Source organism: Helianthus annuus, chromosome 13 (assembly GCF_002127325.2).
Source record: "Helianthus annuus cultivar XRQ/B chromosome 13, HanXRQr2.0-SUNRISE, whole genome shotgun sequence".
Lineage (NCBI taxonomy): Eukaryota > Viridiplantae > Streptophyta > Magnoliopsida > Asterales > Asteraceae > Helianthus > Helianthus annuus.
In genome coordinates, this window is record NC_035445.2 from 119,047,383 (window position 1) to 119,072,300 (window position 24,918).

A 24,918-nucleotide genomic window follows, 5' to 3' on the forward strand; every position below is an offset into this window, starting at 1 on the left:
ATGTCAGCGTCCTATTTCCATCTATTTTTGCATCTCGGTTTTGCTAAGTGAACATGAAGCCCCATGGTTAAAGAGTAGGATACTCTACAAGAGCTATTAAAAAAGCTAAAGAAAGAAATGTTACAAATAAATCTGCAAACATTCAATCTTCCATTCATAAACCAGCATGCGCTAAAGACGATCCATATTAGATTGGGTTTGAACATCCGTTTTAAAATTGATTATGGCATCCCTACAACTTAAGCATTCTCAACAACGGTAATCATATTCATCTTTCATAATCATCATTCAAGCATAATTTATTTTCATGTTTCCTTTATCATGCATAAAATATTTCAATCAAATATCATACAATTTGCTTCACAAGAATAAAAAAACCACAAAAATGCTTCAATATTTCACCATTTTACTTTGCTTATGCGCGGGAGAGATTGATCCCTCCCTATGAGTTTCCGCGCACGAGAAACAATACTTCTGCCCCATTGTAATTGCGCTTGGCGCAACGAGGTTGGGGTTGCGGTTTGGCTGTGTGCTTTATCCCTTTAAATGAACCAAAAATACACTTCCTAAACCACAACCTTTGCTTTCTTTTTCAATCTACAACAAGCTCTACTCTCTTTTTGGTCAAGTGTATGGATAAATACAAAAATGTGTTATCAACTTGTTTGGTTATTTGATCTGTCCATTGATAGATGCTCCAGGCTTCTAATCCGGGCAATTATCTCTTTGAACGATGGTCGGGATTGTGGCTCCCTACAGATTCAAAAGAAAACTTTTCAAACTACAGCTAAAAACTCATGACCCATAATTCAAGAAATACGTTAATTCAGGTTCATTTGTCAAAATGGGTCACTTTTATGGAACTTGCCAACTTAGAAATTAGAACTGATGGTCCAAATGGGTCAACACCATCCATCGTCACCCTTTGATGCCACCACCTACACCTCCGGCCATTTAACGGGTGAAACCATTATAATTACGTTCTAAAACAACCTGTTTCAACCTGAATCCATTTTATCAAAACCAACTTTGACCCGAATCAAATCGGCACCTTTTAAAGCAACCCGTTTGACCTGAACACATTTAACCCACTACCCAACCGGCCATTTTTGCCGGACTTACTTTACACCATTAACATTAGGTATGTCTCATGTTTAGAAAATAAAGAAAAACGGTAAAAACTAAGAAAGAAAAATAGATAGCGGAGGAATAATCAACATTCATGGACCCTAATATGCCTGTTTCGATGTTTTTTAACCAGGATTAGGAAGAAAATGCGATAAATAGTAATTGCAATTCGCAAGAAATTCAACTTACGGATGCCAACAATCGCTTATTATTCGCGCAGCCACATGATCAACATGTTCCGGAATGTTGAGGTGTCTGAACTGAAAACCAACAGCACCAACGACCTGCATTGAGTTCATCTCTGTCCAAGGTATGCACAAAGTTGCCAACTCCCATAAAATTACACCAAAGCTATATACATTAGACCTGCACACCATTCCCGACGAAACTCAGCAACAACTAAAAACGAAAAGCATTTATACGCGGTTGAGTTGACCGGAAACACTTTACATAAAAAATTGAGTAAACTGCCATTTTGGTTCCTGTGGTTTGGGCACTTTTGTCATTTTAGTCCAAATCTCAAACTTTTTAAATCTGGGTCCATGTGGTTTCACTTTTGTTGCCATTTTAGTCCAAAATTCAAATTACCTCCTATTTTACTATTAAAAGCTGATAGTTTTGTCTTTTTGTTTAGGGGGTATAATCGTCCAGTTTTTATAACAGTTAAATCATTAAATTAATTATACTCATTTAATTCCTTAATACCCCCCATTTAGCCATCGTCTTCCCCAAAAAACCCTAACAGCAGTTCATCTTCCTCCACATCCTCAAAGCTCTCAAACAAGCTTCACACAACCTCCACCAAAACCCTAACCCCTCACAAACAGATAACAACACAGTTTCAACCTCACCCGCATCCGAATCCGCCATTAAAGCACTTCTCGAGCTCGAACACGAATCGGAATCAATCCTCTGCAACGATCCGCACCTTGTTACGCTGTCTACGCACCTAACCACGTTAAAAACTCTCATCGAACACTCGTGCAACGCTCAACAACGTAAACACGGACTCAGATCGTTCATAACTCGCCGAGTCAACTCACACAAGGTTTCCAGACTCGCCGGTGCAATCGAGTCCGAGATTCAAGCGTGGATCGATCGAGAGTTTATCAAAACCCTTACGCAAACGCTTGTTCATACAGGTACTGTTACCGTTGAATCTGATACGAAACAGGAACTTGTGTTGATCGATTTGATTGAAGAGTTTGAGGAACGAATCGGTAGAGGATTCGATCGGAAACGACAGGATTTGATTCTCAGATCTAAAGTTTTTACAAAACTCAGAATCGATTTTGTGCGGTTAACTGCGTAGGGTTTGTTTCAGGTGACATAATTCCCAGCTACAGGATTTGATTCTCAGATCTAAAGTTTTTTAGGGAAGATGAACTGCTGTTTGGGTTTTTTTGGGGAAGACGATGGCTAAACGGGGGTATAAAGGAATTAAATGAGTATAATTAATTTAATGATTTATCTGTTATAAAAAAACTGGACGATTATACCCCTGAACAAAAAGACAAAACTACCAGCTTTTAATAGTGAAATAGGAGGTAATTTGAATTTTGGACTAAAATGGCAACAAAAGTGAAACCACAGGGACCCAGATTTAAAAAGTTTGAGATTTGGACTAAAATGGCAAAAGTGCCCAAACCACAGGGACCAAAATGGCAGTTTACTCTAAAAAATTACTTTTTATACATAAAAGCCAAGACATAAAAATAACCCGAATTGACAAATTGTTATAGAGGATGGTTCTTACTTCTCATTGGACGGTTCATTCCTCAACACTTCTGGTGCCATCCATTCGGGCTGCAACAAAACGGCATGCGTCAGACAACCGTGTAAAACTTTCATCGAGAAGTGCAGCTTCGCTTTTTTTAAAGTAAAATGCCATTTTCCACCTTGAGGTTCGGCCACTTTTGCGACTTTCGTCCAAAGGGTTTTTTTTTTCGCATCAGGATCCAAAAGGTTTGAAATCTTGCCATTTTCATCCGACTCATTTAACTCCATCCATTTTTTAACAAGTCAGGGGCATTTTCGTCATTTTAGATATTTGTTTTGTTTATTTATATCAAAATGGCAAGATTAAAAGAAGAAAATACCCCTGACTTGTCGTTAAAAAATGGATGGAGTTAAACGAGTCGGATGGAAATGGCAAGATTTCAAACCTTTTGGATCCAAATGCGGAAAAACAAACCTTTGGACGAAAGTTGCAAAAGTGGCCAAACCTCAGAGGCGAAAAAGACATTTTACTCTTTATTTTATTTCTCGTGGGCTGGACGGCTGGTAATGGTCTTAAGTTCGGAGATAACTTACAGTTCCAGCGGTAGATTTAGAAGACAAAAAGGTATGGTGTTTCATTTGTGACATCCCGAAATCAGATACCTGCCATACATTCAATACACAAGTTAAACATTACACATAAAATAATATAAAACCTTAACAACTCTAATTCGAAAGGAAAGACCAACCTTAACAACCCAATTTCTATCGACAAGAAGATTTGGTGTCTTCAAATCCCGGTGCACAATCATTGGATTGCTAGTGTGCAAATAGTTCATTCCCTTTGCCTAGAAGCATTTCTTATAATTATTACAAAAAAAGAATATAGAAATAAAAAGCGAAGTATAACACCAGAAGTAACATTCTACCACATCAAGAGCCATGTGCAGTCGCCTCCTTTCATCAAGTTGAACATTAGAACGATGCAACAATTTAAATAGACTACCTCTGTATTAAAAAAAAACAAAGAGATAAATGGTTAACATAGTTGAACATGAAAAATACTGACGAGTGAGACATCACCGTACTCGCAAGAGAGAACCGAATATATACTATAAATATGCTATTTTGGGGCTTTTGATCAGAACGGCGATACAAGTCCATTAATGTAAAAGTTACCTCAAAATGGTGCTCCAAATGACTTGATTTTGTTTAATTGGAAATTTAAACACCCGAATTGAAGTGCCGTTTTCATCGTTTGGATCACTCTTTCGAGGTAAGTTTTACATCAATGGACTTGTATCATCGTTCTGATCAAACGCCGTAAAAAAACTGTTTGTAATTTGGAAAAAAACATAACAACCGGGGGGGGGGGGCAGTGTAGGAAAAATAGGTGAAAGGTGAGACTGGTGGGGGGAATATTTAAAGGTGGGACTGTCAATGGCCAATGACATCTAGTTGGGATTATTACAGGCCAATTCCCCTTAACAAAAACAACTTTAGCCCTTCAACTTTAATAATAAACAACTTTAGCCCCTTAACTTTAATAATGACATGTTTAGCCCCTTAACTAAAACATCAAACAACTTTAACTCTCGCGATTTGCTTATTTTTATGTACGTTTCGAACCCGCTGCGGAGCACGACTGGTAACCCACTAGTTATCTCAAAAGAGGTTCAAAATGGAAAACATTAACTGAACCTTGGTAGAAATTCTGTGAGTATGGAAAGATTGGGTGGTCGAGTAACCGCTCCCATGAAAAGAACAACATTAGGATGTCTCAACCTCAACATGATCTCGATCTACACAACAAAGCACCATGCACTGACTCAAAATCAATGTATAGAAGAAAACCAGATAGTGTGATTTAATTTTGTTTTATTATTCTTAAAATAAAAAGAAAAGAAAGAAACTTTTGGTACTTACTTCGCCTTTAAATTGAGTCAATGCATCCCCTGCGATATCTTGGTTCATAAACTTCTTCACAGCAACTTCCTGTCAGCAAATATCAATCACCATTCAGGCCTGTAAACAACCGAACGTTCATGAATTGTTCGTGAACTTGTTTGGCTGAAAATTCGTTTATTTAATAACAAACGAACATGAACGCAACTTTTTTGTTCATTTGATTAAACGAACGGACATGAACACACATGTTGTTCGTTCATTTATGTTTGTGAACGTCCGTTTATGTTTGTTTAAATTTTAATAAATTCATAAGTAGTTATATTTATATAAATATAAACATAAAATGCTCTTTCTAACTATTTATATAAATATAACTAATTGATAATTGGCTTTCCAATGAAATCTATCGTAATTAATCAATAGTTTATATAGAAAGGCTACCTTATGTTCGTTTATGTTTTGATCATTTATGTCCATCTGTGTTAAATGTTTTGTTTTATGTTTGGTAAATTATATTCGTTTAACTTTGTTTGTTTATGTTCGTTTAGGCTTCAAACGAACAAACATACTCAGAACACGAACATGCCCATTTTTGAATGAACGAACATGAACAAAAAAATGTGTTCTTCGTGTTCGGTTAAAGTTAAATGAACGAACACGAACATGCCATTGTTCGTGTTCGTTCGGTTCATTTACAGGCCTACATACAGTTATATTCCATTCTGAGCGAAAATACAACAAAATAATAAAAGATTAGATGCGTCTTACAGTTCCATGCCATTTCGAACGATAAACCTCACTATAAGAACCTAGAAGAAAGAAATAGCATAACATTGTTACCAGGTAAATCTTTAAGCATCCCCGACACTCCCATAAGGCAAAACTTCATATAGACAAAAGGAAACAGAATGAAAAAAAACGGAAACCAACATATTCTTACCAATACCGATACGTCCCCCAACCGAAGATCCTCCCACGGGATTTCCCACTCAACCTCATCAAGGCTAATCCCTTCACCGTGATTGCTAAAAGGATAGTAGCCAATTCCGGATGTATCCGTCAATTTCATGTCGGACTTTTTGTTTTTTCTGATATTATTTGTTCTTTTCTCGTTTATCGAGTATGGCCCACCACCAGGAACACCATCTTCATGTTGTTCGTCCATTGGTTTTACTGTAGAGGACACATGATATTATTCATGAATTTGCTTCACATCTAATATTTTCAAAACCAAATACAACAATTACTAAATTTCTTACCAACTGCATAATCGTTCATGATATTTTCACTAGTAGACTGAGAATTGTCGTCAACATCACTAACCTCAGCTTCAGTAAAAGATATTAGATACTGCTTGTTGCTACATTGACCCCCAAAAGTCAACACGTCTGCATCTAATAAATGGACGGTATCATGCGCTTTTGTTACTCCCACGTACTTGTTATTTTCATTTATAAGGGAAGTAGAAGATTTTTGACCGCTTTTCAACAAGACTGCATGGAGTTTTTGAGCAAATTCTGGATTTTTTGAAGCATTTATGACACATTTGGATATATCTTTAAGCTGCAACTTATGTGCAGGTGACGTTCTTCCACCACCACCGCCACCTGGCAGGTGGCCTTCATGTGACCTGCCAAGAGCTGGAAGCAGTTTGTCAAAATCGTTCTCGAACCTCTCGGTTTGCTTTCTCTCCAAAGCACACCCACGCTTTCTATTCAACTGTGAGCTTATAATAGAAGATATTGCAAAATCTGAAGAGTCAACTTTAGTCAAACAATCAAGTTCAGGTGTAACTAACAACAGATCAGAGCTTTGAAGATTACAGCATGGCACCTCAACAGGGATTAGGGTCCCTGGAGAACCCATTAGATCAATAATGTATTCACTGCATAAATGAAACAAAAACTACTCCATTATGATGAAAGACAGCATGCATTGAAAACACACCTATATCTGGTATGTCTAGTACATAGGGGTGCAAATGAGCCAAGCGGCTCGTGAGCTACTCGAGATCTGCTCGAGAAAAAGCTTGAAACGAGCCGAGCCTTATCGAGCCCGAGCCGAGGTTGAGCCTAAAATAAAGCTCGTTTATTTATCGAGCCCGAGCTCAAGCCTAGCATGTGAAGCTCGTCAGCTTAGTGTAATATTAGTTTTTATTAATATTTAGTAACATTTACCCCTTCTTTAAAGTATTCTAGTAAATGAGCCAAGCCGAGCCCGAACCTAAAAATAAGCTTGTTTAATAAATGAGCCCGAGCTTCACTTATCAAGCTTGCGGGCCTAAACGAGTCTATTATTTATATTATTTTTTTAATATATTAACTAATATAAAATAAACAAGCCGAGCTCGAGCTTGGAAACTACCAACGAACCGAGCTCAAGCTTTGAAAACAAAGCTCATACTGAGCCAAGCTCGAGCCTGGTTGAGCTCGGGCTCGGCTCGGTTGCACCCCTAGTCGTACATATGTATAGATATGAATCATATGATAACAAACATGAGACACATACATGCATAGCACGCCACATACACGCATACATGTACATCCATACATAGATACCATAGTTGTTAATGGCGAATAGCGACAAATAGCGATAAGGTACCTATATGCTACTTAGCGAATAACGATAAATAGTGGGCGGCTATTTTATAAATAGCGATACACTTGAATATTTTTAAAAATTTATATCTATATTATATCAAAATACCTGGTGGGCTGGTATATATGCTATTTTACATGTATGTTTAACAAAAACCTAAAATCCAGCTATTTTATAGCTATGTTTAATTGCTATTTATATTTAAAAAATAAAAAAATTGTCGTTGTTAATTTATTATCGCCAACTATCGCTACAACCCTAATACCGAGCCTAGATCTATACGCTACGTAGCGCGCTACGCTCGCTATTGACAACTATGATAGATACAGTTTATTTATTAATGGTATTTTACTCTTTCTCACTACCACACACCTGAACCGAACAACAGTAATCCGAACAGCAGCAATCAGAACCGGGGACGCGGACGCGGCCGCGGCAGAAACAACTCTAGGGGTGGCGGTCGTTACGGAAACAGAGGCGGTTCATCAGGATACGGCCGCTCTTTTTGGACTGCTGGCAACCCTTCAGCCTATAATTCTCCATACCCAAATTGGGCCTGGTGGACCACACCTCCATGCCCTTACCCAACACAAAACAATTGGCGGCCCAACCCTCCTCAGCAGTCCGAGGCCCACTTTGCTGGTTCGGGCCATTACTCGTCTCCCCAGTTCGGGCCAAACCAATATGGGTATGATGCATTGTCCCCCTATGATTTAAGTGCAGCTTTTAACAATTTGCAGATGAACCCGAATGCATCATGGAATAATGATATCATGGATACTGGGGCAGGATCGCATTCGGCACGCGACCCAGGTAAAATTGTAATTCCCACATCTTGTCCTGTACGCAGTTCAATTATGGTTGGTAATGGCACTTGTATACCAATTAGTAGCACGGGCACTGGCTTCCACACCCTACCCAACCGAACCTATATTTTGCCAAATATTCTACACAGCCCACACATAATTAGAAACCTTATTTCTGTACGACGTTTTACTCGTGACAATAATGTGTCTATCGAATTTGACCCGTTTGTTTTTTCTTTGAAGGATCTTTTCACTAAACGGACTCTTTCAAGACACAACAGTACCGGGGACCTCTATTCTTTCACTCCGCCTGAATTACCTCCACAAGCCTGCTTCATCACCACACCATCCCTCCCTTGGCACGAGCGTCTCGGTCACCCCGGGAATCAAGTTTTAGATTTATTACGTCGTAATTTTCATTTTTCATGTAATAAAGTCACTTTGTCTCATGTTTGCAACTCTTGTCAACTTTCGAATAGTAAACGTTTACCTTTTTACGCATCAAATTCTTTTACGGTTGCCCCATTTGATATTGTGCATTGTGACCTTTGGACATCACCCGTCACAAGCAAAACAGGTTACAAATATTATATGGTGCTTGTTGATAATTTTTCTCACTTTATTTGGGTATACCCACTTAAATTTAAATCCGAGGCCTTTCCCACCTTTACTAAATTTCATACACTCATTGAAACACAATTTCAAAGAAAAATCAAAACTTTTCAATGCGATCTTGGAGGCGAATTTGATAATCATGCTTTCAAAAGCTTTGCCAATCATCATGGCTTGCTATTTCGGTTCTCGTGCCCTCAAACATCCTCACAAAATGGACGGGCCGAACGTATGATCCGTCGTCTAAATGACATCATACGTGCCCTCCTCATTCACGCACACCTACCCCCTGTTTTTTGGGTCGAAGCTCTACACACCGCCTCCTACTTACACAACATCTTACCCACTAAACGCTTAAACTTTTATACACCCACATTTGCCCTATACCTTCGGCATCCCGACTACGATCATTTACGCGTATTCGGGTGTGCTTGCTACCCCAACACCTCCGCCACTTCACCACACAAGCTTCACCCTCGTGCAATTCGTTGCATCTTTATCGGCTACCCCCGGATTTCCGGGGTTACCGGTGCTTCGACCCAACCACCGGTAAAGTTCATATCTCCCGTCATGTAACCTTCGACGAATCGACCTTTCCTTATACCTTGCCACAAACACCCACTACCTACAATTTTTTAGACGACTCACCTCCTCCTGGCTTCTCCTTTATTCCATCACCACACATTCAAACACCAGCACCTCCCCACCGATCCACCATCACTCCCTTTCCAATTACCTGTAGTCGACGCCCGAAACCACCACCTCCTATCATCCCCCCACCTACGGCATCCACTACCACAGCCCCACCCCCCACTGCCACGGCCCCACCTCCTATTACCACAGCCCCACCTTCGGCCCAAAACCCCTCGGCCCTACCTGTCACAAATCTTCACCCTATGACTACCCGTTCCAAAGCTCGTTCCTCTACAACCTCAATTCACTTCACTCCCACCACCCTCTCCCCTATTCCCAAGACCTATGCCAAGGCCTTTGCTGACACTAATTGGTTAAGTGCTATGAAAACTGAATTTTCTGCCCTACAGGATAATGATACATGGGAGTTAGTGCCACGACCCACAGACCACCCTGTCATACGCTGCATGTGGCTTTTCCGCCATAAATTCCGGTCTGACGGGTCTCTGGAACGCTATAAAGCCCGTTTGGTGGTCAACGGGAACTCCTAGACAGTGGGAATTGATTGTGCAGACACGTTCAGTCCAATGGTTAAACCGGCTACTATCAGGACTGTTTTATCTTTGGCAGTCACCAGGTCTTGGCCGATCCATCAACTTGATGTTAAAAATGCTTTTCTACACGGGCATCTTAATGAGACGGTTTACATGCATCAACCTTCGGGTTTTGTTGACAAACGGTACCCTCAATTTGTATGTCGTCTTAAAAAGTCGCTGTATGGTCTTAAACAGGCTCCACGGACTTGGTATACCCGCTTTGCCACTTTCATCAAATCGAAGGGGTTTATCAGCAGTAATTGTGATCAATCTTTGTTTCTTTTTAAGCGGGATTCAGCTAATGTTGCTTATTTGCTACTTTATGTCGATGACATTGTGCTGACAGCTTCTAATGACAAACTACTTCATGATATCATCAGTGCATTGTCTCGGGAATTCGCCATGACTGATTTAGGACGACTTCATCATTTTCTTGGCATTAAAGTTGATCAGTTTTCCGCAGGCCTGTTCCTATCGCAGCAACAGTATGCCAAAGAGATTCTTGCTCGTGCAAATATGTCGGCTTGTAAACCCTGCACTACACCTGTGGATCTCTCATCTAAACTTAGCGCGTCTGATGGACCGCCTGTTTCAGATCCGACACTATATCGCAGCCTAGCGGGAGCTTTACAGTACCTAACTGTTACTCGTCCAGATATCTCCTATGCAGTTCAGCAGGTTTGTTTGTTTATGCATGATCCGCGCGAGCCTCACTTTGCCTTCATGAAGCGGGTCCTACGGTATGTCCAGGGTACTCTTGACTACGGGATTCGCATTGTTCGATCTCAGTCTCATGACTTGGTTGACTACTCAGATGCCGATTGGGGGGGGGGGTGCCCGGATTCTAGACGATCTACGAGTGGTTATTGTGTTTTTTTGGGGGATAATTTACTGTCGTGGTCCTCGAAACGGCAACCCACTGTTTCGCGTTCAAGTGCTGAAGCTGAATATCGCAGGGTTGCCAATGCAGTTGCCGAAGCCACTTGGTTACGTAATTTATTACTTGAGCTTCATACCCCTTTGCGCCGGGCCTCTATTGTCTATTGTGATAATGTCTGTGTTTAAAAAAGCGCGCTTGAAGCGAGCTTGAAGCGATGGAAAAAACGCTTTTTTGGCTCTGAAGCGTTACATTACGTGAAGCGAAGTGAAGTGAAGCGAGCTTTAAGCGGCGAAGCGATGAAGTTGTGAAGCGACGCTCCAGCCAATCAGATCACCATTTGGGCCATTTTTTAAGCCCAACAGTCTTTACAAGGTACATATCGACCTTATATCGACGATATAGCGACTTCCTATGTGAAATCCGGCGACAAATTCCGGCGACGGAGTTGCTTTCAGCCGGAAACCAGGAAGAAGGGGGAAGAAGAAGAAGAAGAGAGATGCTGACGGCTGCGTATATGTCTTTTAGGTTTTTAGGGTTTTTATAAGTTAAGGTTTTTAAACATTTAACCCCTCTATCTTTCATTAGTTTACATTCAGTCCCTAAAACTTCTAGCTTTTTACTTAAAAAGTGTAAAGATAGTTTGTCTATTTAAATATTTAACCCCCTCTATCTTCAGTAGTTTACATTTGGTCCTTAACTTTTTAATTTATGCATAAAAGTACAAAATCAACATTATAAAATACATATATATAATATGGATAGCTATTTTTTATACATATATATAAAATTAACATCATATATAATTATATATAATATGGAGCGCTTCGTATACGTGAAGCTCTCGCTTCGCGCTTGAAGCTTCGCTTAAAGCTTTTGGAACCAAAACGCTTCGGAGCGCTTCACGCTTTTTTAAACCAAGGATAATGTTTCAGCTGTGTATCTCTCTGATAATCCAGTGCAGCATCAACGTACCAAACATGTAGAGATTGATATTCACTTTGTACGGGAAAAGGTTCGCATCGGTCACATTAGAGTTCTACATGTTCCGTCTGCCTTACAATATGCTGATATCTTCACAAAGGGACTCTCCAAGCAGTTATTCCAGTCGTCGTTTCGATCCAGTTTGAGCGTTGGTCCCTACCACGTTCAAACTACGGGGGAGTCTTAGCCGATGAATATTCCAGAAAGAATATTAGCCACTATTTTAGGAATATATTGAATTGTATATATTTTGTATATCTCGTTTCCTTATTATACGATTGTATCATCCCTATATAAGGGGTTTTGTAAATCAATAATTATTCATTCAGTTTTCATAAACTTTTACATACAACCAACTAAAAAGATATTCCGCTAAGTGAGGCAAAGACATTTAATACCTTAAAAAGCAAGGCCCTGTGACGAGAGAGGCCACAATCAATAGAACCAAGAGGAATAGTTTTCAGAGTGTTCCTTAATTCATAGCTTCTAGTAGTCCACCTTCTCGACATTTCATCTACATCATTAACAGGACCACCCATGTGTGCAACAACGATAACTGCAATTTTCACAACCAACCTACTTATAATCTGGCTCATCCCGGTAGCCTGACATTCCAGTGATATATTTGAAACCCTTTCCTCAAGGTGCTGTAGCTCCTTATCGGTTCTTCTGTCCACTAAAGTTACTTCGTAATCAACATCATCAGTACCGGTTCTGGCTTGAAGATCCACTAATGAGGGCATTTTCCCTCGCGTTACTGAATTAGAAGCGATCCCGTACACATCATAAAACCCATCCGTCACTTTCTCATCATAGTTTACAACATTATTACTCTGCACATACACCAATTATTATAATTAACACCAAAATTCAAAAGTTTAAAAGCATTGTTAGTGTGCACATACACTTTAAAATCTATCCATCACTATCTCATCGTTCACATCCAAATTCCTTATTAGGTAAAGTCTTGAAAAACGATTATCCAACATTCATACTATAAAAAGCCAATCCTACTTGTGCCTTTAACCAAAATAAGTCCAATATCGGAAACTTTACAGCAAACCTTAATCATTGTAATACTTAAATTCACCCTATTTTATACTTCTTAGTTCATACTAACAAAAAAAATTTGGTCAATTATTGAAGCAGATTAGGTAATTTAGCAAAACAGAATTATTTAAATTCACACTTCTTACTAAACTAAAATAATAAGGTCAAATACACAACTGAATCAAGTAATTTATCACAACAAAATCACAAAACAATTCAATCACTTCACTTCGCTTCACTTCACTTAACTAATAAAACAAAACCCTAGAAACTCAAACGAGAGATTCCGGCGCGTCAGGTTCACGCGCCGTCGATTACGACGACACAATAAGCAATTTAGCAGAACAAAATCACAAAACAACGCAATTACTCAAACTAATCACCAATCCTACAACACAACACAACACAACACAAAACATAAGAAAACCCTAGAAACTCGAACCTTACCCAATATCGAAGCGAGAGAAACTCCACAACCGATTCCGGCGCCTGAGGTAAACGCGCCGTCGCCTCTGCCGATCCTGACGACACGCTAATCGCGAGAGCGAGCTGCATCTGAAACTCCTCCTCGTAGAAGCTGAATTCAACATCGGAACAGTTTGAATCGTTGTTAATATTCGCAAGTGATAACGAATCAACGGCTCCGATTGCACCGGTTCTAGGTGACAGAGACGGTGGTTGCGATAACGTGGAGGTGGCGGTTAAACGGTTGGTGTGGTCGCTATCGATGTGAAGCTGTTAAAACAATGGTATTATGATGGAAATAACAGAAAGCAACAAAGATGAACAAGATATAGCGACAAAACGTGACCAAAACTCTTATTTACCCAAACCAGAAAAAGTGCCCCCCAAACCCTAAGATCTTACAACCGTAAGATCAATACAAATGGAACGATACAACCAGAGTTGATGATCATCCATAGATGATCATCTATACCAACAATACACAGGAATCTCTTCAACAGACGAGAGATTCAACAATACACCAGATGAACAAACCCTAACTATTACAAAGAAGATGAGAGATCAATAATGAGAAGGATCTGGAATCCAAAGCCTTTTATATTCCCGGAGATAGAAAGTTACAACCAGCACCTCAGCCTTTAAGCCCATCAACAAGAATAGTCCCCAATGTTACAGAATGGCCCTTAGATATTTTCACCTGATATAACAACTTAAACAAACCAATAACAACCAACAATTGGGCTAACTATATCAAGGCCCAACACAATAAATAACCAAAGCCCAACTGAGAACCAACCCAAACGGATGATCATATGTATTATTTTAACATCCCCCCTTCATCCGTTTGGTTTAAACAGATCAACAAGCCCAAGTTTTTCACAAAAATAGTTATGTAGATTAACACTTAACCCTTTAGTGAAAACATCAGCCAATTGATCCTCTGCACCAATTTTCTCAGTTTTTATAAACCCAGATGAGATTTTTTCTCTCAGGAAGTATAAATCAATCTCAAAGTGCTTCGTCCTTTCATGAAAGACAGGATTTGCAGCTATAGAAATAGCTGCACTACTGTCACAAAACAATTGAACAGGTAATTTGCAACTCACTTGCAACTCACTTAACACATTAACAAGCCATATAACCTCACATGTTGCCGAACACATCGACCTGTATTCAGCTTCACCAGAAGACCTCGAAACTGTACTCTGCTTTTTACTTTTCCAGGACACCAAATTTGTCCCTAAGAAAACGCAAAAACCAGTCACAGATTTCCTGCTAACCAAACACTTAGCCCAGTCGGAATCAGCATAACATGTTAAAGAAAAAACTGCACTTTTCTTAAACATAATACCTTTCCCTGGACTAGACTTCAAATACCTTAACAATCTCAATGCAACCTTAAGATGTCCAGACATAGGACTATGCATAAACTGACTAAGAAATTGAACAGCATAACTAATATCTGGACGAGTTAACGACAAATAGATTAACTTTCCAACAAGCTTTTGATAGTTAGCAACATTAACAACACAATCAGTATCTTTTTCAGTTTTAGAATTAACAAGACTGCTCAACTCAATAGGAGTAGCTACAGGCTTACACCCTAAATAGCCAAACTCACTCAATAATTCCAAACAATACTTTCGCTGACTTAAACACAAACCACTTTCATTATATAAAACCTCTATGCCCAGAAAGTATTTAAGAACACCCAGATCCTTAATATGAAATGTATCACTAAGCATACACTTCACTTTTTCAATCTCAACATTGCTATTTCCAGTTATAACAATGTCATCTACATAGACTAAAAGAATAATAAACACAGAATCTCTAGAAAGAGTATACAAAGAATGATCACAAACACTTTGCACAAAACCAACATTTAACAAAACTTGTGTAAGTTTTCATTCCATTTTCTGGGAGCTTGTTTTAACCCATAAAGAGATTTAACCAATTTGCATACTTTATTTTTTCCTTCACTGTAATACCCCTCAGGAAGAGACATGTAAACATCCTCAGAAATAGCACCATACAAAAATGCATTATTCACATCAAGTTGAAACAACGACCATCCATTTTGGACAGCAATACTTAAAACACACCTAACAGTCACCATTTTGACTACAGGTGAAAACGTTTCACCAAAGTCAACACCCTCACGTTGACTATACCCTTTAGCAACTAAACGTGCCTTATATCTCTCAACTTCACCATTCGCTTTATACTTTATTTTATATATCCATTTACAACCTATGGGTTTTCTCCCCTTAGGTAACTCAACAACTTCCCACGTATTATTTCTAAGCAAAGCTTCCATTTCAAGATTCATGGCATCAACCCACCTTGAATCTTTGGAAGCTTCATTAAATGAACATGGTTCACTTAATTTATTTAAACTACTAGCAAAACAACAGTTCTCAGCAGACAAACAAGTATAATTCACAACTTTTCCTATATCATATTTAGCATTACTATTGAGAACATAATCATTAAATCTTTTTGGTAAAACAGTGTTTCTCAAAGACCTTCTAAGGTCAACGACATTTCCCTCAGATGGGTTTATCTCATCTGTTGGAACTACAGCGTCTTCTGCCCTGCCAGATTCTATTCTATCACTACTTTCTACACTAGACCCTAAGCCACGACTTGACTCAACTGGACTAGGAGTGGCAGACGTAGAATGAACCGGTTGCTGAATATCACTGATAGTCCCATGAGATTCAGCATTACCCTCTTCATCATCGGGAGTATGAGAAACTTCAGGTGTTAACACTTCATATGAGTCAAAAAAATTTATGTGATTTAAATTTTTATCAAACACAGATTTATCACTAACAAGTTTTGATTTAAACGGATAGACATGTTCATAAAACTTCACATCCCTAGAGAAAAAAACTTTTTTCTCATCTAAACTCCAAAGTTTATAACCCTTTTTTGTATTAGAATAACCAATTAACACACACTTATCAGCATGATAAGTAAATTTATCTGACTCATTAAGTATAGTACTAAAGCACAAACAACCAAAGTTTCTCAAATGTTCTAAAGAGGGTTTGAAACCAAACATGCACTCATACGGACTCTTACCATTTAAAACCAACGTAGGAAGCCTGTTAATTAAGTAAACAGCAGTCAGAACACAATCACTCCAAAACCTTAGAGGTAAGCCACCCTGGAACATCAGAGCTCTGGCTATATTTAAAAGATGCCGATGTTTACGCTCAACAACACCGTTTTGCTGCGGTGTATATGAACAAGACGTTTGGTGTATAATACCCTTATTACTACAAAAATTAGCCATCTGATTATTTACAAATTCAGTCCCGTTATCACTACGAAAAACTTTAATTCTACTCTTAAACTGAGTAAGCACAAGTTCATAAAAATCTTTAATGTTTTCAAAAACCTCAGTTTTGCTTTTCAAAAGGTAACACCAGACAGCTCTTGAAAAATCATCCACCACAGTTAAAAAATATTTATAACCCTCATAACTACTAATTTTATATGGTCCCCACAAATCCAAATGAACTAAGTCACCGACTGATTTAGACTTGTGTTCACTAAGAGGAAATGGAACTCTAACTTGTTTAGACTTATGACATATTTCACAAGGACCATGTTGAATTGAATTGATACCTAGGCTACCTTTTAAAACAGCCAGAACTTGATCTGAAGGGTGGCCAAGTCTACTGTGCCACATATTAGACATTAACACACTATTAAAACAGGAATTCACAGAATTACCATTTCTACCAATCATGTAAAGACCATTTTCTTGTCTACCAATCACCAGGATTTTCTTTGATTTCAAATCCTGTAACATACAGTTATCCTCATTAAACATAACAGCTATCCTATTATCTTTAGCAAGTTTATGCACAGATAGCAAATTAACATTATAATCAGGTACATAAAAAACATCTTTTAACACAACACCATTAATCAACTCTAATTCACCTATCTTTACAACTTTCACATTTACCGTTTATAAAACCAAACTTATTCTTTGCTTCCAGTGCAAGTTTCATTGCACTGGACCACACAGAATAGTTTTCAGTGCCTTTTAATTTCATACTAACAATGGTTAAAGCACTTGAGTCACTGGGATGTAAAAACAGTGGATCTCCTATGTCAAGCTTACTGATCAGGGTAACAGAAGTTCCCTCACCACCAGTCATAATGCAACAAACAAACAAAGAAATACAAGCAAATAACACCAACAACTACACAACAACAGCTAACAACAAAACAGATAACACAAACAATCAAGGGCGAAACTGAGTCAGGGACCAGATTCCAGGTTCATCACTCAAAAGGTGCCTGGACAAGCCTTTACTCAGGAGCCACACACTAACCCTAACAAACAATCAATATCAACAGAATACAGAACAAACAAATATGTGCCGGTCCTCACTACCCCGACTTCAACTAATCCAACAAACGTAAAAACAAGGGATAAGAACGATCTTACAGAGGGTGCAAATATCTTCAACAACACCAGATCTGTGATTTTCAAGAACCACAAGATCTGGTAAAGAATATACCAGCAAAGCAAGAACTCTTCTGGTTAGTTTGCCCTGAAACACTAAAGTTTCAGAGACTAACGCAGGAGTTCCACAAGAAGACCACCAAACCCTAACTTAGGGTTATACCAGCAAATAAAGCACCAGAATACAGATCTGGAAAGATCTGCCTTCAAACACCAGTTTCCAAGACAGAAACCCTAAAAACAAAAAAATATCAAATATCAGACAAGAACGCAGCGGACAAATCAAGTTACACCAACACCAAGAGCTAATAGAGCTCTGATACCATGTTAAAACAATGGTATTATGATGGAAATAACAGAAAGCAACAAAGATGAACAAGATATAGCGACAAAACGTGACCAAAACTCTTATTTACCCAAACCAGAAAAAGTGCCCCCCAAACCCTAAGATCTTACAACCGTAAGATCAATACAAATGGAACGATACAACCAGAGTTGATGATCATCCACAGATGATCATCTATACCAACAATACACAGGAATCTCTTCAACAGACGAGAGATTCAACAATACACCAGATGAACAAACCCTAACTATTACAAAGAAGATGAGAGATCAATAATGAGAAGGATCTGGAATCCAAAGCCTTTTATATTCCCGGAGATAGAAAGTTACAACCAGCACCTCAGCCTTTAAGCCCATCAACAAGAATAGTCCCCAATGTTACAGAATGGCCCTTAGATATTTTCACCTGATATAACAACTTAAACAAACCAATAACAACCAACAATTGGGCTAACTATATCAAGGCCCAACACAATAAATAACCAAAGCCCAACTGAGAACCAACCCAAACGGATGATCATATGTATTATTTTAACAGAAGCTTTCGCAGTAGGCGTTTCATTTTTGGCATTTTGTTAGATTGATTTACATGAAGACAGGCTCATGGTTGGGGAAAGACTTGATGTTTTTTTGTAACTCAGGTTTGACTCACACTCATCTCATTATTTTATGCGTCATCCAGTGAAGGGCGAATACGGGTGGTGTCGGTTCATCTTGGATGAGAGACAAGATTTTACCAATTATTCCACTGTTGTGCTTTCAAACGGGTAGAGGTGGGTTTCCGCATATCTGGGAGAGTCAAGGGGTTAGCGTCGATCGAGTAGCCGACCTTGGCCACACCATCCGGTGTCACGATGGTTGACATGTCGTTTCTTGCTGTAGAGGTGTATGAATTTGTGTGAAGATGTACGGAATGAGTTGTTACACTTGTTGATATTCTTGTGAATTGCATATTTTGGTTTTTTTTAAAGGTTTTCATTGGTCGGTTTATAAATTCGATTGTGAGTTTCGTAGGTTGTTAGGCTGTGAGTAGTGGGTAGGGGATTGTAAATGGCAGTTCAGTTCGATAATTATCATTAATTATATTCGTAACCGCTAGCTTCGGTTATAGAATTTTTTTTAAATCATATCCATAATCGAACAATCGGTTATGAGTCTCGGTTTTGGTTCGGTTTCAGTTAATATCGGTTAACTAGGCTATTGCTTGCGTAAACACGCGGTTTCACAAATGGTACATACATACAATATTGTTGTAAGGTTTTTAAAATGATTGTGTCCATTCGGATAGTATTTTTGTCAAATGGGTAAAATCAAATTTAGCTAAAAATGAAAATGGCTTGAAGGGATAAAAGGTTGTCTTCAATGGCAAAAAAAGAATAGCTCCATTTCAATATCAATTTTGTGGTCACATTTACACGTTGAATCATAAATGACACTCATAATCTAATTCTAATAAAAAACTCCAACTAATGTCATATGGCATTTTCTTATTCAAAATTTCAACTAATGCCACATGGTATTTTCTTATTCAAATCATTAATAATATTATTTAATTAATATCTAATTCTAATTAATGATTATTAACAATATTATGCTATTAATATTAATTAAAGTTCAAGATTATTGATTAAAAAATACTTAAAGATTTTTTTAAAAGAATACTTCAACTTTTTTAACGGCAGTTATCTATAATTTTAAAACATATGGTTTATTTAAAAATGGATAATTATGCTTATTATTTTTTATGTGATCTATAATTTTCATATGGCACATATTAGTTATGGTTTCCGGTTTATTTTTGTATTTCACAATAATTTATACTTAAGGTGAATATTATGAACTACTCAGGTCAATCACATATTTGTAATAGAATTTTTATTTATTTTTTAATAAGAAATGTTTGAATCTTATTTATCCTTCTTTTCAGGTTGAATGGGTTCATTTCAAAACAAGTATTTTTTATGGCTCAAAAGGATTTGAGTCATGTTAGTCCAGCATTTCAACACTTTTGTACATTCAATTTTTTTATATACATTTTGTAATGTTTGGTGTATTGTTTACGAGTAACAAAAACATATTATCAAAAGTATGACATAAAATTTCTTTTTAATAAAACGATTAAGAACATTTTAAGCATTCAAATACTTTTGACACATTTGATCATTTTACTTTTTTAAAAATGAAACATGTTACTCAGTTGAATATTTCCTACAAAATACGACTCTAATTGATCGTTTCCACTATCATATGTAAAAATATAGTTTCAGTCCTATGATGTATTTAAATATGTATATATATACAATCTGTGTAATACGCGGATTTATAAACTAGTGAAGAAATAAAGCACAAGAGAAATTGAGCAACAGGAGTATAGGTGATATTTTCTACCCATATGGTTATAAAACAATCAACTCATGTTAAGTTTTGTCAAAAAAAAAAAAAAAAAAAAATCAAACTCTCTGAATTTAAAGTCGTCAAATGTACCCTTTAAACCTCCAAAAATAGTTCACTATCCTAGTGATATAGTTTTTTTAATAAGATTTATGAATTTGGCACACTAATGGCTTATAAATAGATCTAAAATGTCTGACAAAGTATTTTTGGGTCAACCTAATACATGACATGATTGTTTTTACAAAATTTACTCACTTTAACCTATTATTTATTGATGCTTACAAAATTTACTCATATTAACCTGTTATTCAAATTTCAACCTGAACAATCAACCCATTTTTGTCACACCGCTAAAATCAGAGTCGGTATGATCTGACTGGTATCTTCATTGCACAGCGTAAGTGTAAAATGCTAAGACTCTAGAAAGTGAACGCCTGCTAAGTACTCGAATCCACATAGGTTCTCCTATTCCAACTGTGTCATAGTTTGAAAATGCAACCTAAGAAAAGAACACACGAAAAATCAACATAAAGTTGGCGAGTTCATAGTTTGTTTGAAAAAGATTTACAATAAATCTTTTTGATAACTGGTTTAGAATATTGTTGAGAAAACGAAATAAAAATCATTTTCTTCGGCATGTTATATGAAAACTTTGTATTTGTGAATCTTTGTATGTGTAAAGCGTTATGTTTGTAAAACTTTGTATTTGTAAAGTTTTGTGTTTGTAAAACTTGTGTAACCGTCAATGTCTGCGTATGACAATGACAATAAGCCCGCATGAGCCCATGAGTTGTATGTAGGACAATCCAGTCCTTAAGTTGTATGTAGGCCTTAAGTTGTATGTAGGACAATCCAGCCCTTAAGTTGTATGCAGGACACACAGTCCCGTTATTCGTAAGCCGTACAAACCAGTCCCCTTATTTGTATGTAGGACAACTCAGTCCCGTCGTAACTAGAACAATCCCGTCACTAGTCTGTAGCTCATGCATGTTTCGTATAACGCTTATGTTTTTTGTAAAACCGGTATGTTATGCATAAACCTTTCGTAAACCAATTGAGTGTGTTGTAATTCATTTGCAACATGGTTTAGGAATATGAAAACTTGCATGTCTTTCCACCCCCGAAAACATTTATAAACATGTAAAACTGTAAAAGGTGGGGATTATGAACTCACCTCGATATCCTTGTGCAAAGCTAGCTTAATATGATTCCGTAATGTCGTTCCAAGAACGTAAACTTGCTAGTATGAAACTATAACATTCCTATCAAGGAATTAACTTATAAGTTTCTAAATATGACGTAGCTAAACTACGTGCCACCAAGGTCTACCGAATCGTTAACCATACGATGCTATGAAAGTGTTGAATTTATGGAACGATAATGTTATACTCGATTGTTCGCATTTAGCCAGTGATATTTACTAAGTCTTAGGAACACTTAGTTTTCCAATAGGATTGAATATATATATATATATATATATATATATATATATATATATATATATATATATATATATATATATATATAGGGTAGGAGTTGGCTAGAAAGTCCAAATTTCCTAAAAAGTGTAGAAAGTCATAAAACACCAAATTGTCAACCATAAAACACACCAAAAACCCACAAATAACAAAATGAAGATTAATAAAACATCATATATGTGGGTTGTGTTTTGTGTTTTGGATGATAATGCTCTGATTATCGAATAACAAATATTATTGTGTTTTATGTTGATTAGCATGTTGTGTTTTATATTCATAGTTCTACGATTGTGTGTTTTAAGTTTTTATGAACTATTATGGTTTGAATATGGTGTTTTAATAATTTTCACTCTGTTATTTGTGGGTTTTAAGTGTGTTTTATGGCTGAAATTAGTGTGTTTTATGACTTTTTACACTTTTTAGGAAATTTGGACTTTCTAGCCGAACCCCACCCTCTATATATATATATATATATATATATATATATATATATATATATATATATATATATATATATATATATATATATATATATATATATATATATATATATATATATATAGGGGATCGCTAAAATGAAAACCACCTCTAGTTGTAAAAACCATGAGAACCACTTTATGGCCCTTAGATCAACTAGATGGATGGATGTGATTAAAAGTAGTTAATATTAATATTAAAAGTTTTTTGTCTTATTATGTCTTTAATATTATAATACAAAAGGGTATTTAAGTAAAATAACTCTATTTTGTCTTTTTATATATATTAATTTTAAATTACTTTTTTGTCCTATTCATTAATTACTTTTTATTACTTTTATTTTTTAAACATAATTTCTTTATTAAAAACATTTTTAAATTCAGATTTTTTTAAAAGATTTTTATACTTTTTACAATTTAAGTTTTACGTTAAACTTTTTACGTTTTTTTGACGCGCCGTTTTTAACGCCGTTTTTTAACGCGCCGTTTTTCAAGCGTAACGCGCCGTTTTAACGCTGTTTTTTAACGCGCCGTTTTTCACGCGCCGTTTTTTACTCGCCGTTTTTACGCGCCATTTTTTTAAGGCGTCGTTTTTCTCAATCGGCGTTTTCTTAACATGCCGTTTCTAACGCGCCGTTTTTTAACGCGCCGTTTTTAACGCACCGTTTTTTAACGCGCCGTTTTTTAACGCCGTTTTTTAACGCGCCGTTCTCAATCGGCGTTTTTAACGCGCCGTTTTCTAACGCGTCGTTCTCAATCGGCGTTTTTAACGCGCCGTTTTTAACGCACCGATTTTTTAACGCGCCGTTTTTAACGCGCCGTTTTTAACGCTGTTTTTTACGTGCCGTTTTTACGCGCCGTTTTTTAAAGGCGTCGTTTTTCACAATCGGCGTTTTTTTTAACGCATCGTTTTAACGCGCCGTTTTTTTAAGTCGTCGTTTTTCTCAGTCGGCGTTTTTTTAACGCGCGGTTTTTTACACGTTTTTTACGCGCCGTTTTTTTCCACGTTTTTTAACGCGCCAAACTTTTTACACGCTTTTTACACGCCGTTTTTCCGAAGTTTTTTAATGCGCCGTTTTTTTGAAGTTTTTTAACGCGCCGTTTTTCCGAAGTTTTTTAACGCGCCGTTTTTTACGCGTTTTTTCAAGCGTCGTTTTTCAAAACGCGCCGTTTCTCCACGTTTTTTAATGCGTCGTTTTTTTACACGCCGTTTTAAACGCGCCGTTTTTTCACTTTTTTTTAACGCGCCCCTTTTTGTACACTTTTTACGTTTTGCGTTAAAAATTTAAACTTTTTACGTTTTACGTTAAACTTTTTACGTTTTACGTTAAACTTTTTACGTTTTACGTAAAACTTTTTACGTTTTACGTAAAACTTTTTACATTTTACGTTAAAAATTTAAACTTTTTACGTCATACGTAAAAGTTTTTACGTTTTACGTTAAAATTTTCACGTTTTACGTAAAAGTTTTTACGTTTTACGAAAAACTTACGAAAAAGTTTACGTAAAACTTACGAAAAACTTTTTACGTTTTACGTTTTACGTTTTACGTAAAACTTACGAAAAAATTTACGTAACACTTTTTACGCTTCACATTTTTACGTTTTACGATAAAAAGTTTACGGTTTACGTTAAGTTTATTTTTTTTTACAAAAACGTTTTTTTACGTTAACGTTTTTTTAACATTTTACGCGCCAATTTTTTACGTTAACGTTATTTTACGTTTTACGCCCCGATTTTTTACGTTTTACGCCTCGGTTTTTTACGTTTTACGCGTCGGTTTTTTACGTTTTACGCGTCGGTTTTTTACGTTTTACGCCCGGCTTTTTCACGCGTCGTTTTTTCAACGCGCCGTTTTTCCGTTTTACGTTAAAAATTTTACATTTTACGTTTTACGCTCGATTTTTTCAAGCGGCGTTTTTTTACGTTAAACTTTTTACGTTTTACGTTAAACTTTTTACGTTTTACGTTAAACTTTTTACGTTTTCCGATTTACGTTAAATTTTTACGTTTTACGTTTTTACATTAACGTTTTTTACGTTTTAGTAAAAAAAATTTACGTTTTACCTAAAACTTTTTACTTTTTACGTTAAAAAGTTTACGGTTTACGTCAAAAAGTTTACGGTTTATTTTTTTTACAAAAACGTTTTTAGGAAAAAACGAACGCACCCAGAAATCGCAAACTCGGTGAAGCGTCTCGGATATATTGTTTTCATCATCGACGCCTAAAAAAAACCCAACAAACAAAATATTTTACGTAAAACTTTTTACGTTTTACTTTTTATGTTAAAAAATTTACGTTTTACGTAAAATTTTTATGTTTTACGTTTTACATGAAATTTTTACGTAAAACTTTT

General features: G+C 36.8%; 2 protein-coding genes and 1 pseudogene across 2 annotated transcripts; 1 reads left to right on the forward strand and 2 right to left on the reverse strand.

Moving 5' to 3' along the window:
* Nucleotides 1–333: 333 nt before the first annotated feature.
* On the reverse strand, nt 334–12,349 carry LOC110899199 (annotated as a pseudogene).
* LOC110901612 (uncharacterized mitochondrial protein AtMg00810-like) lies at nt 9,992–11,188 on the forward strand. The gene is made up of 2 exons (XM_022148423.1): nt 9,992–10,986; nt 11,071–11,188. The coding sequence occupies exons 1-2, from the start codon at nt 9,992–9,994 to the stop codon at nt 11,186–11,188; spliced, it is 1,113 nt and encodes a 370-aa protein (XP_022004115.1).
* Nucleotides 12,217–13,923, reverse strand: LOC110899200 (serine/threonine-protein kinase EDR1-like). The gene is made up of 2 exons (XM_022146072.2): nt 13,359–13,923; nt 12,217–12,694 (listed from the first exon to the last, which is right to left on the reverse strand). The coding sequence occupies exons 1-2, from the start codon at nt 13,464–13,466 to the stop codon at nt 12,218–12,220; spliced, it is 585 nt and encodes a 194-aa protein (XP_022001764.1). The 5' UTR covers nt 13,467–13,923; the 3' UTR covers nt 12,217.
* Nucleotides 13,924–24,918: the final 10,995 nt, after the last annotated feature.

Bases quoted from the DNA above. Each gene is read 5' to 3' on its own strand.
- LOC110901612 (XM_022148423.1), top strand. From the start codon at position 9,992: ATGGTTAAACCGGCTACTATCAGGACTGTTTTATCTTTGGCAGTCACC. The intron at 10,987-11,070 runs GTTACGTAATTT...TGTTTAAAAAAG, and splicing joins GCAGTTGCCGAAGCCACTTG to CGCGCTTGAAGCGAGCTTGA.
- LOC110899200 (XM_022146072.2), bottom strand. From the start codon at position 13,466: ATGCAGCTCGCTCTCGCGATTAGCGTGTCGTCAGGATCGGCAGAGGCG. The intron at 12,695-13,358 runs GTAAGGTTCGAG...GTGTATGTGCAG, and splicing joins TTCTCTCGCTTCGATATTGG to AGTAATAATGTTGTAAACTA.